At 45.5% G+C, this 18,716-nt stretch overlaps 1 protein-coding gene across 1 annotated transcript in view; it reads right to left on the bottom strand.

Annotated features, from left to right (window-relative positions):
- Positions 1–3,208: 3,208 nt before the first annotated feature.
- TOR3A (torsin family 3 member A) overlaps positions 3,209–18,716 on the bottom strand; it is a 21,892-nt gene continuing 6,384 nt past the window's right edge. Inside the window, 4 exon segments of the mRNA XM_004372858.2 lie at positions 3,209–4,788; positions 5,529–5,653; positions 11,436–11,614; positions 13,443–13,708. Of these exon segments, the coding sequence (XP_004372915.2) occupies positions 4,538–4,788; positions 5,529–5,653; positions 11,436–11,614; positions 13,443–13,708 (821 nt within the window). The 3' untranslated portion in view covers positions 3,209–4,537.

Below are 18,716 nucleotides of genomic sequence, written 5' to 3'. Positions count from 1 at the left end.
TAAGTTACAAGGCTAAGCACAGAATTGCCCTCAGACCACACCATCTTCAGGGCAGAATTATGTTACACGTCCTCTCTGTCTTTTCTAAAGAGATTCTTTCTTCATCACTGTACTCGTAACAGCAAGTTTTAGGGTCCTACATGCCATTCCAAGCTACTGAGCTGTACAAACAGAGCTTGAGGTCTCTGAGCTTGCTAGTTAACCCTTTAACCCATAGTGGAGGTGAACTGTCGAATGCTAGCAGGCTTTAAGAAAAGGAGTACAGGGAGTTTGTGTGGTTGGAACTTGCTTAGATTTGCTTCTAAGCCTCAGAATAGGAGTTTTAAATCATGTAATAAAGCACCATAAATTTCAGTTGGAGAATGGGACTTCTAGTTAATAAAGCATTTTCACATATATGGACATTTAATTTTCAGCAATTATAACACAATAAAAATGGCATACAGATATGCTAAATAAAATTCATTCTTTTATCCAGAAGGTACTGCCAGATCCTGCAATGCTTTGGGGTCATCAGTAGTGAACCCCAAATACTGTTCTGTACAATTCAGAAGTACCAATACCACGTGTTATAGGTGGACAGAATGCCAAGAGACAGATGTTTCTGGTAGATGAGGACCAGATAAACAGCTGCCTTCTATTTTGACAAGTCATTTTTCACTGTGGCCACTATTCTTGGACTTCATTATAAGAGGAATTTCCCAGATCTTGAGAAATCACCTTGATTAGGCTGATTGTCCTTCAGGGAATTAGTATTCAGAAACTAGAAAGGACATGAGGTACCTTTCATCTTATAGTTCTTTGGGCATATGTTGGAAAACCCTCAAATCTCAAACATATAGAGGGAACATGTTTATGTCCATAAGCATACATGCACTATTGTCATGCCCATTAAGAAGGGAGGGGAGTAAGCGAAATAGAACTAAATCAGATCTTTCCCGATGGTGAACTGCAGCAGTGCCATGGTGGTGTGTTTGCCATGAACAGGCAGACAGCTGCTAACACATACTCAGAAGCCCCCCTCTCTCCTCTCTACCCTGCACTTTTTCTTCTTTGCAGTCTGGTTCTGTAATGACTATCAGTGGAGAAACCCCAGTTTTATCCTCACTTGTTTAAAAATGAGTTTGAATATTTCATAGTGGTTGACAGAACACTGTCCTAAAACATACGCTGATTCAGATTCTTTAAAACTTGTTTGTTTATACCAAAGGTCACGCTCTGCAGGTGTATGTGTGGTGCACAGAGGGTGAGAGTGGGAGGGCCCGGCGCCGTGTGCACAACTGAGGGGGTACAGTGAGACAATATGGGATTTAACTGAAAACACATCAATCATGGGTCACACTACCAGTGTTGTCAGGTATTTGTTCTAATTGTTATTGTAATATATTTTCAGTTGTTTTGTTCTTCTAATTTAATTCTCTCACTCTGTTGTCTAACTGTGAACTGCTAACAGTGTTAAACTTGATATAAATAAATGAGGCCCTTGAAAGGGACTGCTGTCTGCCTGTCGTCTCACAAGGTTTGCCAACTTGTGTTTTGTTTTAAATAAAGGTTGCGATATTGGCAAAGTAGGCTTAAGATTGGAGTTTCTCCCATAATTTTAATTGACAGGGGATCTAAGCAGAATTTCTCTCTCTCTGCATAAAATGGATGTCTAGAAGGTAAAGAAGCTGATTTTAGAAGCATCCCTGTGGCACATTCTTTAGAAGGACCTCTATGTGGTGACTACTCGCCCTTTGATGGATTATATTTTTTTGAAGAGGCTGAAAAGCATCATCTGGAGCCTAGGCTGGTACACAAGGTGGGGTGTGTGTGTGTGTGTGTGTCTGTGTGTGTCTGTGTGTCTGTGTGTCTGTGTGTGTGTGTCTGTGTCCAGCGTGAGGGGACTGCAAAATGACAGAATATATTCTGAGGACAATTCCAAATAAGTTCTAAAAATGTTTTGAGCCAATGTAGCATTAATAGACTAAGAACAGAACCTCACAAAGGAATATTCTAGTTTGACATGGCCTTCAGTTTTTTAAAAAAATGAGTCATTGCTTTTAGAAGTAACCTTAATTAGGTATGAATAGAATATACATAAGGAGCCCTGATGGCCCAGTGGTTAAGAGCTCAGCTGCTAACCAAAAGGTCGGCAGTTCAAATCCACCAGCTGCTCCTTGGAAACCCTACTCTGTGCTATAGGGTCGCATGAGTCTGAATTGACCACAGTGGATTAAGTATATACATAATGGGACACATATGGGCCCAATTTGAACAGCTGTTAAAGATTGGCTTATCCACCTCTTCACATTCCACCTTCAATCCTTTTTTCCCACCCATTTTTGGTTTAGGAAGTCTTGTTTTTAGAATCTTCCTAGAAGAGTCCCCCATTATGTTCTCCCTGTTTGTATTATGTATATTTTCCACACCTGAGGCTATGGTCTTTGCTGAGGAAATCAGTCCTAGAAACAAGCGTGTTTAAACCGTAGTTGCTAGGAGCTCAGGAGCTGGAGTTAGGTTGTCTGGGTTGAATCCCACTCCTACTAATTTTGTGATGAAATTGATGCCTAAGTCACAGTGTCAAAGATTACACGAGACGCTGGCTGTAAAGTGCTTAGCATAGTGTATGGCACATGATAAGTTCTCAAATGTTAGATATCTCAAACTAGTAAGGAACCTTCAGACAACCAGGGTCCAAGAGCTAGACATGGAAGAAAAGTCCCAGCCTTGGCTTTGAGTATGGTGCCAAAGCTGACAGCAGTTTTATTAGATTTTTTATTATTCTTACTTAAACACCAAAAGTACCATGTCCTGAGCACTTTCTGAAGATAACTCATTTCATCCTCACAACCCTAGGTAGGTACAATTGTGCCCATTTTTACTAAAGCAGAAACTAAGGTTAAACAGCGTGAATAGCTTTCCCATGGTCTCACTGTAGTAAGTGGAGGAATGCTGATTCTAGCCCAGGCAGCCTGACTGCAGAGCATGTGCTCAGAACCGCGATGGTCTGCTGCCTGTCTTAGTTCCTGAGGTAGGAGGTTCAGATCTTCTATTTCTGACATCAAGCGTGGCTAGCCAGTGATAAAAGAATAATGCCATCTGTTCTGTATACCTTTTAAAGTGTGCATATACAGAGTTTAGAGCTGAGTATGTAACAGGATCAGGTGGCCTGTGTATTCTTTCCCAGATGCTCTAGACTGAGATACAGCCAGGAACCAAAACAGACCCCCCCCCCCCACCATGCTCTTGTGCAGTTACTTTTGTCCCATGAGTGGTATGAAACTAAGTTCCTTTAATTCATTTATTTCAATGTTTACTGAGTACCTAATGCAGTTCAGGCTAGGTACTCCCTAAGCTTGGGGCCGTTATTTGAGTAGATGAGCACAATAAAGTGTTACATGGGGGAAGAGACAGCAATGTTCCATTTTACAAGGGCTAAAGGTGAGCGGGGGGTGGGGGAGGGCTTTAAAGAAGATGGACACTTGAGACCACAAATATATGAGGGAAGACGTGTGTGTAATTCCAGAACTGGGGTAGAGAGGAGGGACCGAGAGAAGGGTAAGAACACTTAATGAGCACCTCCTATGTGTCTAGGCGAAACGCTGGACACTTTACATGCTGCCGTTTAATCCTTAAAGCTGGCAATACAGGAGTAAATGTTCATACGTAAGAGTAATACGCTGTGGGAACCTCTCTGAATAAGAGGTTGTTGTAACTCAGCTCAGCTGGTAAGGTCCCAAAGCAAACTGATATAAATTGGCAGACCAGTCAATCAATCACCTTGTCAGTTCCTTGAATGCCAACATCTGCCCTTTGTACCTGGCATTTGAAATATTGCTGAGTGAGCATGGTTACTAGGTCTCAGTAAGAAAGTAGGCCAAAGGGTTTTAGAAAAATACAAGATTTTAATCTTTACAAAGAAATAGTCATGTCTAGGCCCCTAATTTAAAATAAAACTTGTTTTTTTTTTTAAATCTGCAAGCAGAAGAAGCCTTAGTTGTGATTTAAAAAAAAAAGAAAACCATCTTCTGTGCACCTTATCCCTCAGTCTGAAGCTCTTTGCTGATCTGTTCACAAGCAGAAGCTGCTCAGCTTTCCTCTGGGAATAACTGAAAGCTAACCCACGCAGTCTGCAAACCTGAGGTGCTCCCTAGTCCTGGATCAGCAGGACTTCATTCTTCCCTTCTCTGTAAGTGGAAGATCCTGCAGCCTCTGAGACCCAAATCCCAAGTATGAGCATCTGCCTGGAAGAGCTGAGATGCTAAGGAGACCATCGTAGAGTCATAACAGCCCTTGGGATTTGTTTGTCTCCCACATGGCTTTCTCCAACCACCTGGCCCACATTTTAAAATGCGGGTCTTTAAGGCACCAAATGATTTTAGGAATTGGCTCTGGTTTGAATTTCAGGCCTTCCTTTTACACACCAGTTATGTGTTAGTGATGTGCTGGATGCCAGCCTGCCCTGCCTACCCCTTACAGTCTCAGACAGTGCTCGGACAGGCCCCAGGGTCCTGTTAGTGGAAGGAAGCCAGCTTCAGAAGTCTTCATCTAGCCCTCAAGGCAGGAAATAGTTAATTCTCTGGGAAATAGATTTGCAGCCCTGAGAAGAGAAGAGCTGTTCCTCCTTGGGGACATACGACATCATCTTGGCGATTTCATCCAGTGCCTCTTCTGTATACGGGAGCTCCTGGCTCAGGAAAGCGTCACGTGCACACAGCCTCACATGACGGTACTCCAGTGGCAGGAAGGGGACGAAGAAGTCTATCAGGTTCTCTTTCACAAGACAGCTGTGGCCAAAGCCACTGTCTGAAATCAAAAGCCAAAGTTACAAGCAGTCTGACCTTGGGTGCTGAACCCAGCTGAGTTTTAACGTGTCCCAGGCCTAAGGCCAAGGCAAGGTTTGATCTCATATGCCCACTCTGGCAGAACTGTCTGAGACGTATCAAGAACTGTCTCCTCTGACGGAAGGAGTGCCCTGATGACTATCAATGTATGCCATGGGTGAAGCAGGGAGGATGATGGCATGATTGCCAGGTTTAAGGTTTGGGTTGATGGTAGCAAAAGGTGGAGTGACCCTACCTCTGACTGGAGGCTGGAGAAGTGAAGTTCTCAAAGTGAGACTCCTCTTAACAGGCTTGAGTCCATTGTGTGTATTTCCAGAGCCAATGCAATCTACTCTCTTCAAAAGCATTTTCAGAAAAGGAGTTCAGGCCTTCTTGGAAGAGCCAAGCCTGGGCAACAAAGTTTATGCCTAACCAAAGCTGACAACGTAAGATGATTATATGGTATGTCTTCTGTGGTCCTAAGTACCGTACCCTGTCCGCTTCATAAACACACATTCTAACACATACACATTACCATATTTTTACACAAATAACGTGTGCCTTCTGTGTTTGCCTTCTGTGTTTGCTGGCCATGCCCTCCCCTACGAGGTATTTTCATAAGCATGCTATGCTAATTTTTTTTTTTTTTTTTAACAGCTACATGTGGAAGAGGATTAGCAAGGCAACAGAGCTTTAGTTTCTGCTTGGCTGGGAATCCGGTACCTGTGGACTCCACAATCTCAGCCTGGAGGTGTGGCTCCAAGTGTTCCATTGTAATTTCTTCCCGGGCCTGTCCAGCTTTAAGCAAATTCAGGACCACCTCATTGATGATATTGCCCCCAAGGTTACTGAAAGAGACAGAAGAGCTTGTTAACAGATTTTGTTCTTTTTATATTTAGCTTCCAAATGGGTAACTTGGCCATTGCAGCCAATGCATTGGTGCCTGGAGGAATGAAGGTTCTGTCATACCCTAGAGGTCTGTACAGAAAAGACACTGTCCTGCTTTGCCACTCATCCTTCCTCTCTCACTCCTTTAGACAAACACTGAGACTGTGCTAGGTGCACAGAGCACAAAGACGCGTAAGACGTGGTTCTTGCCCTTGATTTCAGTGTGGAAGGGGAGGTACACATGTATGTGAATCCAGGACAGTGTGGCAAGTGCTAATGTAGGTGCAACTAAGGTCTAGGGAGAAGGCTTCAGAGGGAGAATAAGACTTCTGAGCAGATGTAGATCTTGTAATGCTCATCAGACGTGGGGCAGGGAAGGGTGTGTGTGCAGGCACAGATGCATTAGAGGGCCTGTGGGGTTCAGGGGCTGCAAGTTGCTTCGAGCAGCTGGAGGAGCATAGGCATGAAGGGTATACTGAGGCTAGGGTGAAGAGGCCTTTACCACACATGTGGATTTTAGCTTATGGGCTATGGGGAATCATTGAAGGGTTTTGAGCTTGGGAGTGTGGGGCTTTGGGGTCACTTGATCAGCTTTACTCCCTAAGAAGATCATCCTAGGGCAACAGAGGTTGGACTGAAGAGGCATGGCATGGGTGCAGAAAGCCAGCCAGGGAGCTTTTTGCAATGGTCCATGTTTAGAGGTGATGAAGGCAATGGAGAGGAGAGGATTTAAGAATTAAGTTTGGGAGGCACAACTGATAGGATTTTAACTGATGAGTGTGAGAATAGGATTTTAACTGATGAGTGAAAGAAGTGAGGGAAAGGAGGACATCAAAGAAAACAGGCATTTGCCTTGGGCTACCTCCCAGCCCCTCTTAACAGAAGTGGAATATAGGAGAAGGTTGAAGATGAAAGTTTGGTTTTACACATGTTTGAGTGTTTTCACTTGCCTGTGATCTCTAGGGGTTGTGATATCATTAGGCAACTGGAATTATGGGTCTGAAGCACAGGAAAGAGGACTGGGTTAGAGATGAGGGAGAAAAAGGGTATGGAGAGAAGATGAAATCTTAGAGCTGGTTACGGAAGTAGCGGAGACTGGAGCCAGAAGCACTCCTGCCCTTGGCCCTCCCCAGACCTGTGCATACTTCCCTCCCACTGCACTGCTCTCATCTCCCCCCTCACTGGGCTGTAGCCTCACCAGCCTTCTGCCAGTCCCTTAAAGAGACCAGGTTCTTGCCCATGCTCTTCTCCCTGCTCTTTCCCCAGGCCTGGCAGAAGGAAGCAGAAGGGTCCAATATCTCCATTTCTTTCTCTCCTCACTGAAGCTCTGAATGTCTGACACCATGTGTATTAACTTGTTTGTTCGTTCATTCAGCATTTGAGTGCATCCTGGGTGCCAGGCTCCATGCTAGGCTCTTGGGGTACCAAGGAAGAACTGAGTGGGTTTCCTTCCTACCTGCCTGTATCGACAGGTAAAGAGGGGGTGGGGTGGGCATCTTCCCTGCCAAGCAGGTAAGCTGTGACTGCAAGGTTGTCTAAGTGGTCCAATGCCTCCTTTCTGGAGGTGCCTGTGTGTCTCTCACAGCCAGCATTTACCAGAGGCCACGAGCTCCCAGCTGAAGGAGTCTGGCAAGGACAAAGGCAGCCCCATCTTTGCTCAAGTTCAGCTACTCAGCCAGCACATAGAGAAGCTGCTTACAACACTCTTGTGCTTTCTAAAGCTGCTGCCCCACTCCCTCTGCTGCAGGAAGGCCTGCCAGGCAGGTAATCTGTGCATACAAGGAGCAGCCCCAATTGCATCAGCTAAAGTAAGAGCTGCCCCACTGCCAAGGGATTTCCCCATCCTGCCATTCCCAACGGGAAGCAAAGGCAGGGTGCCCTGTTCATACTTGCATGGGCTGGGGGCAGGGCTTCTAGGGTGAGGGGGAGATGAATGGGGTTCACTCACCCCACCCCATGGGCATAGACTCCAGTGCTTGCCCCGTTTCAACTCAGAAAACCACCTGGACTCTAAGTTTCTTGAGATCAGGAAGCTTAGCCTGTTTACCTACGTAACCCTAGTGCCTAGCACAGTGCTTAGCTCATATCAGGGGCTCAATAAGTGTTTAAGTGGACATCACTGAACACCTGTACACATTTTATCTCTGCTCCACCCCTGAATTTCTCCTCCTGTTTTGGCTCACTGCCAATGACTCTTCCACCATGTTAGAGGCTTTCTCTCACCCACCAGGATATAACCTGAGACCCCTCTTTATTCACTATCCCCACCCCATTCTGTAGACACTGTCACTCTGGCACAAATATTACACCTAGAGGCAGATGTTGCCCTCAAAGGTGCCCATTCCACATCCTTCCAGGTAACCTGCTGACTGAGGTCTGCAGGGACCAAGGGACCAGAAGGCATCTTTACAGACCAGCCCTCTCCCCTGGCATGGACGCAAGCAACATCTCATTTCACCAGCCTCTTTCCTCAAAGAAGGGAACTTGAAACTTGACTTAATCATTTATCTCTCTGAGCCTCAGTTTCCTCATTTGTAAAATGAGAGAACTGAACCAGACAATCTAAGGTCAACAGTCAGTCAAACATACACTTAGCATTTTCTGTGTGCTGAGGTACATTCGTAGAGTTCTTTTAATTTTTCAAAGTCCTATCTACTTTTTTCCTAACAGCCCAGTGAAAACAGGCTTTAATTACCATTTTCATTTTACAGCTTCACCAAGAAGACAATAGCCCCTATCTCTGGGGTTCCACGTTCCTGTTCTGCCATGTGACTCCATTCTAGCGGCCTTCTATGCTGTTGTTGTGTGCTGTTGAGTCAGCCCTATAGGACTGTCATCTTTTCAGAAGCAGACTGCCACATCATTCTCCCGTGGAGCGGCTGGTGGTTCGAACCATCAATCTTTTCATTAGCAGCTGAACACTTAACCGCTGTGCTACCAGGGCTCCTTCAGCCTTCTATATTTGGTAGAAATGGGCTAAAGTAGTCAATGTTACTTTTTTCGTAGCTTGCAGGTGGGGCCTGATTCCTCCAGCTCAGATGAAGAATGGGCTTCTGAGGGACACTCACTGCTTCCACTGCCCCCTCCTCCTCCCCTCTCCTGCCACCAGGGGGCAGGACAGCAAAGCCACTAGCATCTCCTTTCAAAGGACTGGTTTCAGATCTTTTCAGGATTAAACCCAGGCCCTTTAACAAAGGCTGATTTGGCAACACTGACATTGAATCAGACATGAATCCTCACCAGTTCGGAAGGAGAAATAGCCCATCCTTATTGTAGGAATCAATTCCGAAGACACAAATATGGTTTTCCCCACCCGTAACTAAGCAGTTGACCCCATGTGTGTCAGAGTAGAACTGTGCTCCATAGGGTTTTCAATGGCAACTTTTCAGGAGTAGATTGCCAGGCCTTTCTTCTGACACTCTTCACTAAAATACCCAAAAACCTTCTTGCATTTAAGGGATGCCCTAGCACAGGGGTCGGTGGTGGAAAGCCCTGATGGCCCTGGATGGAGTATTTCGGCCTGGGCACTGCCGCATCTGGGCTGGCTGGGTGGAGGCAGGATCCTTTCAAGGACCACAGGCTCCCGCAGGTGGGTACAGGGAAAGCTGGGTGCACAGCCTGCACCAGAACCACTAGAATCGGAGGCCACATCTTTTTAAGTGGCCCCTTCCCTTCCCTGTCCTGGTGTGTGTCCTCCTCCCTGGAGGCATCAAAGCCTCTCTGGCCTCTCCATTCCCAGTGGATGTCTTTCAAAGAGGGCAGCTCCCCAGGTGGCTCTGTCCCCAATGCCACCTCACCTCGCCCACTGGGCCAAAAGGGCCAGGCCACTGGGGGAAAGGGCAGCGCTGACCCGGTGGAGGGCGCAGCCGGTGGGTCAATGACCAAAATACTACAAAGGCAAACATCTGCCTAGAGACAGCAGGGTCACCTGGGTCGCGTTAGGAAATCCTGGCACAGGTGAGGCAGGGCGAGGGTTTTCCAAGCTGATGCCCTGGATCTGGTCTCAGTCGGTGGGGTACAAGTGGGGGAAAGGTCGGCGGCGCTGGGGCCACAAGGCGGGCATGGGCTCAGGCCTGGGCGGGAGGAAGGGGAAGAACCTGGGGCTGTGGGGAGTGGAAAGCAGCAGGAAGACCTGGAGAAGCTTATGTGCAAAAGTGAAAGTAACATGCTTCCTTAGGTCTCAGCCAGCGGTGGGGGAGTTGCTTATGCAGGAATGATTCAGAGGGCACCCCCCCACCCCTTTCTAATCTTACCCAGGGGAAGTGCTTAGGGGTGGAGAGGCCTTAGGGAACTAGGTGATTTCTCACTATTTTGCCTCCTCTGCAATTCACAGCAACATGGTGGTGATCCACACCCAGGGCTGCCTCAGATGGTAAATGATATAGAACCAGGGGTGGAAAATGAATGTGAAGAATTGACTGTTCTCACCTCTGGATTCTGGGCACTCCCATCATGTCAGAAAATCGATCTCAGCTTTTCTCTGGAAACCAACCTGGAAGCCCCTCACCTCTTCACAATGTACTGTTGTCCCACAAGGCTTACAGACCAGGAAGAAGTTGCCATCGACTCACCAAAATCCCAACCCAGCAACAATTTAAACCTGTTCCAACTTGCCTTGTGGGTCCACAGTGAAACCAGATCTGCCTTCCATGGTCAGTCCCTTTACACGCTCCAGGCCTGGATGGAATACCAGCCCCTAACGCCTCCCCATCCGAACAGGGTACTCGGGAAAGCTGGGAAAATCCCCCAGCATGTACTACTGGCCTGAGGACGGTAAAGGGTGGAGTGGGGTGGGGAGGGAGCCGTTGGTTTGGTTTCTACTGTGAGTCTCCAAGAAGCTCCTTGTGAAGCTTTCAAGTTGAGCCAACAGGAACCTGAACTTGACTTCCATTTAACCTTGGGCAGGACTCTCCCAGTTGGAGCCTCCATATAAAGATGGGGTTGGACAGGCTGATTTCTAAGTTTTCTTCTTCCAAAGCCATTTCAAGAGCCTGGGGCACACAGCAGAACAAAAGAGCAGGAAGGCACTGCAGTGGTTAAGTGGCTGGGTTTTGCCCCATCATGTGGCAAATCTAACTACAGGTGAGAAAGAGAGAGACAGTTTTTCATTCAACAATTATGCCCTGAATTTCAAGCTAGTGACTTCCTCTCACGATTGAAAAAGAAACAGACTTTTCAAGGCTGGAGGAAAAACCTGCTGGCTGGAGTGAGAGGGAGAGACTACGCCTTCCTCGGGGATTTTCAAAGGTAGTTTGTACGTGATTTTCCATTAATGTGCTGACTTGAAAACTTAACACCCTTGTAGGAGGGGATCTAGTGTGTGAGTACCCCCCAGGAGGCTCTGTGTGAGGTGGAGAGCTAGAAGAGCCACTAACATTTGTGAGAGACTCGTAGCCTGGGCAGAGGGTTAGATGAGGGACAGCTTCTCTTCTAGACCAGTCTGGGCCCTGCAGGGCTCAGAGTCCCTCAGAAGTGCCTTGGGGGAACAATCAGGGGCAGGAGCAGAGAGACCTGGGGCTCCCCCACCCCTGATTCCACCCAAGCAGCTAGGCTTTTGTTTTCTGTACTCAGTTTTGTGTTGGTTTCTCTTGAGGAAGATCGCAGAAGCCCTCTACCAACTAAGATGCCAGGGAACAGCTCCCAAGACTGGGCACTCAAATCATGTCAGGAAATCTCTAGATGAGAGTTCTTTATTTCTCCCCACCATCCCGTCCCCTCCTGACTGTTGTTTTTCAATCTCACCTGAGAAACAGAAAGATGGTTCTTGGGGTCTTGGCCCTGTTTGCCTTGGGGGCCCGGCGCTCCAGATGTGGCTCGAGGGCCTCCAGCAGCCCTGGGTGCAACTTCTCCGCCTCATCGAAGATAAAGAGGGTCTGGCGGCAGCGTTGCTGCGTCTCCTGGATCTGGCTGGTCAGCTGCTCCTGCACAGGATACAGGGAGCTGCTGGGAGCAGTGGGAGGTACAGCCTGCTCCAGCCCCAAGCGCCCTGGTAAAAGCATGGGTTTCTCCCCAGCACCTGAAGTGGATTACCTAGGGTTGGGTTCCACCCGAGCCACCAAGTCCAAACCTCCAGGGCTGGGGCTAGGACATGGCATTTTAAAAAGCTTCCCAGATGATTCTTATGCACCCTGAGGTTTGGAAGCCAAACAAGGTGGAGCTGGCCTGGGTAGACGGAGAGCCCTGGAATGCAGTGGTGAGAAGCCCTGCCTGCCCTTGGAGACAGGCCCCAGCTCTAGCCCCACTCCCTCCCCTCCAGGATGAGGCCCTTCACCTCAGGGGTGGGAGTCAGGCTCTAATACTGGGATGACAGGCAGAAGCCAGGCTCAAGTGCCCAGAGGTAGCCATAGTCCCCTGCTCTGAACATCTAGGAGCAGTGTCCACTGGCACCCAGACCGGACCGAGATGCCAGTGGAGCAAGTCTGAGGTGGGCCTCTCCAGGGTCCACCCAACCCATAACTGGGGTCTTCCACAGGGGGCTATGTTGGGCTCCCTAACCCAAGCAAGATAACAAGCCCTGAAATGAAAAAAAACTTCTTTGCAGGGTTCATCAGGGGAACCGGACAAAGAAGATACTACTGGGGGCCAGCTCCCACCCCAGGGGTGGCGGTTTCACAGAGCATGCACCCAGTGTCCATCTCTAGCCTCCCTGGACCCTGACTTCAGCCCCTAGTCACCCAAGTGAGTGTAGGGGTGTGTGAGGGTGAGAGAAGTGAGTGTAGGGGTGTGTGAGGGTGAAAGAGAGCATCTATGTGTCCATTTCCTCAGTGGGGAAGCTGGGACCCACAGCGGTTTTTGCCACAGTCGAGGCCAGATAGCTCCTCCGAGGAAGGTGTAGCTGACTGGCTGCTGGCCCCTAGGATAGCTGGGGTTCAGGACAGCTCACCCCTCTTTGGCCCCCTAAGGCCAGAGTGACACTTCCAGGAGACCTGGGCAATCTCTGTCTGCACAGACTTACACAATCTTCCCAGGTTAACACTCCAAATACTATTAGGACTGAAAGCCAGGTTAGGTGCAGTCGCCTCTGCCATGCTGCACGGGGTTTTGTTCATCTCCAGGCTGCTTTTAAACATTACATGTCTGAATTAGAAAAAACTCAAAATGTGGGCAGCTAAGAAAATTTTTGTCCATCTACTTGCTGGCATATAATGAGCCATTATGGGAAGACATGAGGAATCACTTATAATGTGCCACTTTTTTTTTCCTTAAAACTTCCCTTAAAGTTCCTTATGCAACTTTCTGTCGAATATAATTGCAATGATATAAAATTACATAAGCAGAGGGGAAGGTCTGGAAGGAAGGACACCAAAATGCTAACTGTGCTTGTGTCCATGTGGGGAGATTATGATAAAGTTTTTGCTTTTCTCTGATCCACATTTCCTGCAAAGCGTATTTCTTTTATAACGGAAAAATTAACCAATGGATTCTGTTTAAGCTCAGTGTCTTGGCCCCTGTGTGTGGCTGGTAATGAGACAGAACTTGGGACCAGAGGTGCTGGGAACTTCAGTCTTTCCTCCAGATGCTCAGGGTCTCATCTGTGTGGAGTGGGTGGAATGGATGTTGCCGTCAGAGGTTCTGTTGCAGCAGCTGCCTCCCTCACAACACACTCACCACCCAGGCTTCTCTAGCGCCCACCTCCTCATAAGAAAGGGCTGCTGTCAGTGCCTCCCACACAGCCCAGACGCCTGCTTGGACTGTGGAAGCCTCATTTCAGCCCAGACCCATCTGGCAAAACTGCCTGCCTGGCCTCACCTTGTACATGTCCACATACTTGGGGTGAGGAAAATGGAACATGGCGATGAACACTTGGACACAGTTGCTCCTTAGCCCGTCCCGGTACAGGTTCTCCGCCAGCATCCGTGCCACGAAGTTCTTGCCAGTGCCAGACCAGCCGTGGAACGACAGGGTCAGGGCCTTGTCTGGCTGGCGCGTCTCTACGTAGCCCCTCACTGCTCTCAGGACCAGCTCCCGGGCCAAATGCTGGCCATGCAACCGCACACTCAGGTCTGACTTGAGGCCTAACACAAGAAAAGAGGAGGTCACGGTGAGGGGCACCCACAGGCACAATCCCCACCAGGATCAGTGACAGCCAAGAGACTATCCCTGCAGGTCTCTGAGCGGGGCCAGTTATTCACTGTGTTGGGCCTCAAGACAAGAGGCCAGAGGGCCAACCTTACAGTAGAAAGGACTCAAGGGTTATTTTCTGTAAAATCTGAGAAATCAAGATTGAAATTAGGGAATGGAGTCACCCTTCCTGCAGATGCTGAAGACACCCCAGAATGGCTGCTGAGTCCTGTCTGGAGAAGGAACCCCCTGCCCCGCCCATACCTGCAAGGTTCCTCCCACCCCTTAGTTTCAGGACTCCCTAAATTTTTTATGGAGAAGTCCTCATTTTATCTGTTCAGTTGGGCAAACACTTGTTGGGAGCAGCTACCATGCGTAAAGCCCTCAGCTAGGCTTCCTTCCTCACAGCTGTGAGGCTGCAGGGCTTGAGACAGTGGTACTGGGAGTCATGGTGGAGATGGGGAGGGCATGCTGCCCGCTATGGACAAGGCACTGCCCTGCTGAGTTCAGGGTCGACTATATATGTAACCTTGAACCAGGCCAGAGGGGGTATATGGGAGCCTTGTCAGGTCTCCTGTCTTTGTTGTGCTCACTGTCCCACCTAGACACTTAATTCTTCCAAAGCAGTAGTAACATGGAAGTGAAACTTAACATTTGTGCTGTCTTCCCTGTACTCAGCACAGGGCTAAGTGTTTATATTTCATCTTCCCAATAATTCTGCAAGTTAGGTATTATTATACCCATTTAAAGCTGAGGGAACGGGGATGGGGGGAATAACAGAAAATACAGAGCGAATTGTTGAAGATTTGTTGGCAGAAAACTTCCCTGATATCGTGAAAGATGAGAAGATATCTATCCAATAAGCTAATGGAACCCCACACAGGGTAGATCCCAAAAGAAAGTCACCAAGACATATTATAATCAAACTTGCCAAAACCAAAGATAAAGAGAGAATTTTAAGAGCAGCTAGGGATGAAAGAAAAGTCATCTACAAAGGAGAGTCAGTAAGAATAAGCTCGGACTACTTAGCAGAAACCATGCAGGCAAGAAGGCAGTGGGATGACATATATAAAGCCTTGAAGGAAAAAAAATCGCCAGCAAAGAATTATATACCGAGCAAAACTGTCTCTCAAATAGATGGTGAAATTAGGACATTTCTAGATGTCATGGATTGAATTATGTCCCCCCAAATTGTGTCAACTTGGTTAGACCATGATTCCCAGTATTGTGTGGTTGTTCTCCATTTTGTGATTTTTTTGTATGTGTTATGAATCATTATATCTGCCTGTGGTTAAAGAGGATTAGGGTGGGATGTAACACCCTTGCTCAGGTCACATCCCTGATCCAATGTAAAGGGAGTTTTCCTGGGGTGTGGCCTGCACCACCTTTTATCTTACAAGAGATAAAAGGAAAGGGAGGCAAGCAGAGAGCTGGGACCTCATACCACCAAGAAAGCAGTGCCAGGAGCAGAGTGCATCCTTTGGACCCAGGGTTCCTGCAAGAAGAAGCTCCTAGTCCAGGGGAAGACTGATGAGAAGGACCTTCCTCCAGAGCCGATAGAGAAGAAAGCCTTTCCCTGGAGCTGATGCCCTGAATTTGGACTTCTAGCCTACTAGACAGAGAGAAAATAAGTTTCTCTTTCTTAAAGACATCCGCTTGTGGTATTTCTGTTATAGCAACACTAGATGCCTAAGACACCAGATAAACACAAGTTGAGGGAATTTGTAAAAACCAAACCGAAATTACAAGAAATACTAAAAGGGAGTCCTCCAGTTAGAAAATCAATAACATCAGATAACAACACAAAACTAGAACACAGGACAGAACAACCAAATATCAACCCAGATACGGAGGTCGCAAAAATAAAGCAAAGCTAAAACACTGAAAATAGGGAAACAGAGATGTCAATATGTAAAAGATGACAATATTAAAACAAAAAAGAGGGACTAAATAATGTAGTCATAGAACTTTCATATGGAGAGGAAGTCAAGGCAATATCAAGAAATAAAAAATTGGTTTAAACTTAGAAAAACAGATAAATATTAAGGTAACCACAAAGGAAACTAACAATCCAACACATCAAAATAAAAAACAAGGAAAACACAAAGACTCAGCAAATACAAAATCAACAATGAAAAAGATGAAAAGAAAATCCATAAAGAAAAATGACTCAGCACAGAAAATAAAGGGGAACAAAGGAACTGTCAATAATACACACACAAAAAAGACATCAAAATGACAGCACTAAACTCATACCTATCAATAATTACGCTGAATGTAAATGGACTAAATGCACCAATCAAGAGACAGAGAGTGGCTGATTGGATAAAAAAACACAATCTGTCTATATGCTGCCTATAAGAGACACACTTTAGACTCAAAGACACAAACAAACTAAAACTCAAAGTATGGAAAAAATACATCAAGCAAACAACAGTCAAAAAAGAGCAGTAGTGGCAATATTAATCTCTGACAAAAGAAACTTTAAAGCAAAATCCACCACAAAGGATAAGGAAGGACACTGTATAATGATTAAAGGTTAAATACATCAGGAGGACATAACCATAATAAATATTTACGCACCCAAAGACAGGGCTCCAAAATAAATAAAACAAACTCCAACAGCATTGAAAAGAGAGATAGACGGCTCCATAATAATAGTAGCAGACTTCAATATAAACCACTTTCGGTTAAGGACAGAACATCAAGAAAGAAGTTCAATAAAGACAGGGAAGATCTGAATGCCACAATCAACCAACTTGATCTCATAGACAGATACAGAACACTCCACCCAACAGCAACCAAGTATACTTTTCTTTTCCAACACAGCATATGGAACATTCTTCAGGACAGACCACATATTAGGCCACCTTAACAGAATCTAAAACATTGAAATATTACAAAGCCATTTTTTCTGACCGTAAACCATGAAAGTAGAAATCAATAACAGAAAAAGCAAGGAAAAAAAATCAAAACATGGGAACTGAACAACACTTTGCTCAAAAACTATTGGGTTATAGAAGAAATCAAGGACGGAATAAAGAAATTCACATAATCAAATGAAAATGAAAACACATTCTACCAGAACCTTTGGGACACAGCAAAAGCAGTGCTCAGAGGTCAATTTATAGCAGTAAATGCACACATCCAAAAAGAAGAAAGGGCCAAAATCAAAACATTAACCCTACAACATGAACGAATAGAAAGAGAGCAGCAAAAGAAGCCCTCAGGAACCAGAAGAAAGGAAATAATAAAAATTAGAGCACAGTTAAATGAAATAGAGAATAGAAAAACAATTGAAAGCATTAACAAGACCAAAAGCTGGTTCTTTGAAAAGATCAACAAAATTGATAAACCATTGTCCAAACTGACAAAAGAAAAACAAGAGAGGAGGCAAATAACCTGAATATGAAATGAAATGGGTGATATGACAACAGACCAAACTGAAATTAAAAGAATCATAACAGAATACTATGAAAAATTGTACTCCAACAAATTTGAAAACCTACCTACCTAAACTAACACAAACAGAGGTAGAACAACTAAATAAACCTATAACAAAAGAAGAGATTAAAGAAGTGATTTAAAAACTCCCAACCAAAAAAAGCCCTGGCCCTGACGGCTTCACTGGAGAATTCTACCAAACTTTCAGAGAAGAGTTAACACCACTACTACTAAAGTATTTCAGAGCATAGAAAAGGATGGAATACTCCCAAACTCATTCTATGAAGTCGGCATAACTCTGATATCAAAACTAGGTAAAGACACCACAAAAAAAGAAAATTACAGACCAATATCCCTCATGAACATAGATGCAAAAATCCTCAACGAAATTCTAGCCAATAGAATTCAACAATACATCAAAAAAATAATTCACCATGACCAAGTGGGATTTATAATAGGTATGTAGGGATGGTTCAACATTAGAAAAATAGTCAATGTAATCCATCACATAAATAAAACAAAAGATAAGAACCACATGATCTTATCAATTGATGCAGAAAAGGCATTTGACAAAGTCCAACACCCATTCATGATAAAAACTCTCAACAAAATAGGAATAGAAGGGAAATTCCGCGACATAATAAAGGGCATTTATACAAAGCCAATAGCCAACATCATCCTAAATGGAGACAGTCTGAGAGCATTCCCCTTGAAAATGGGAACCAGACAAGGATGTCCTTTATCACCACTCTTCTTCAACATTGTGCTGGAGGTCCTAGCCAGAGCAATTAGGCTAGGAAAAGAAATAAATGGCATCCAAATTGGTAGGGAAGAAGTAAAAGTATCCCTATTTGCAGATGATATGATCTTATACACAGAAATCCCCAAAGGATCCACAAGAAAACTACTGGAACTAATAGAAGATTTCAGCAAAGTATCAGGATACAAGATAAACATACAAAAATCAGTTGGATTCCTCTACACCAACAAAGAGAACCTCAAAGAGGAAATCATCATATCAATACCATTTACAATAGCCTCCAAGAATATAAAATACATAGGAATAAATCTAACCAGAGACGTAAAAGACCTATACAATGAAAACTATGAGACAGTACTGCAAGAAACCAAAAGAGACCTGCATAAGCGAAAAAACATACCTTGCTCATGGATAGGTAGACTCAATACCTTGCTCGTGGATAGGTAGACTCAACATTGTGAAAATGTCAATTCTACCCAGATTGATCTAAAGATACAATGCAATCCTGATCCAAATTCCATCTGCATTTTTTAATGAGATGGAGAAATAAATCACCGACTTCATATGGAAAGGGGAGAGGCCCCGAATAACTAAAGCATTACTCAAGAAGAACAAAGTGGGAGGCCTCACGCTACCTGATTTTAGAACCTATTACACCGCCACAGTAGTCAAAACAGCCTGGTACTGGTACAACAACAGATACATAGACCAATGGAACAGAATTGAGAATCCAGACATAAATTCATCCACTATGAGCC

This window comes from Trichechus manatus, unplaced genomic scaffold, assembly GCF_000243295.1.
Source record: "Trichechus manatus latirostris isolate Lorelei unplaced genomic scaffold, TriManLat1.0 scaffold00021, whole genome shotgun sequence".
In the NCBI taxonomy this organism is placed as follows: domain Eukaryota; kingdom Metazoa; phylum Chordata; class Mammalia; order Sirenia; family Trichechidae; genus Trichechus; species Trichechus manatus.
The sequence above is the reverse complement of the archived record's forward strand: the minus strand, read 5'-3'. Positions and strand labels throughout refer to the sequence as shown.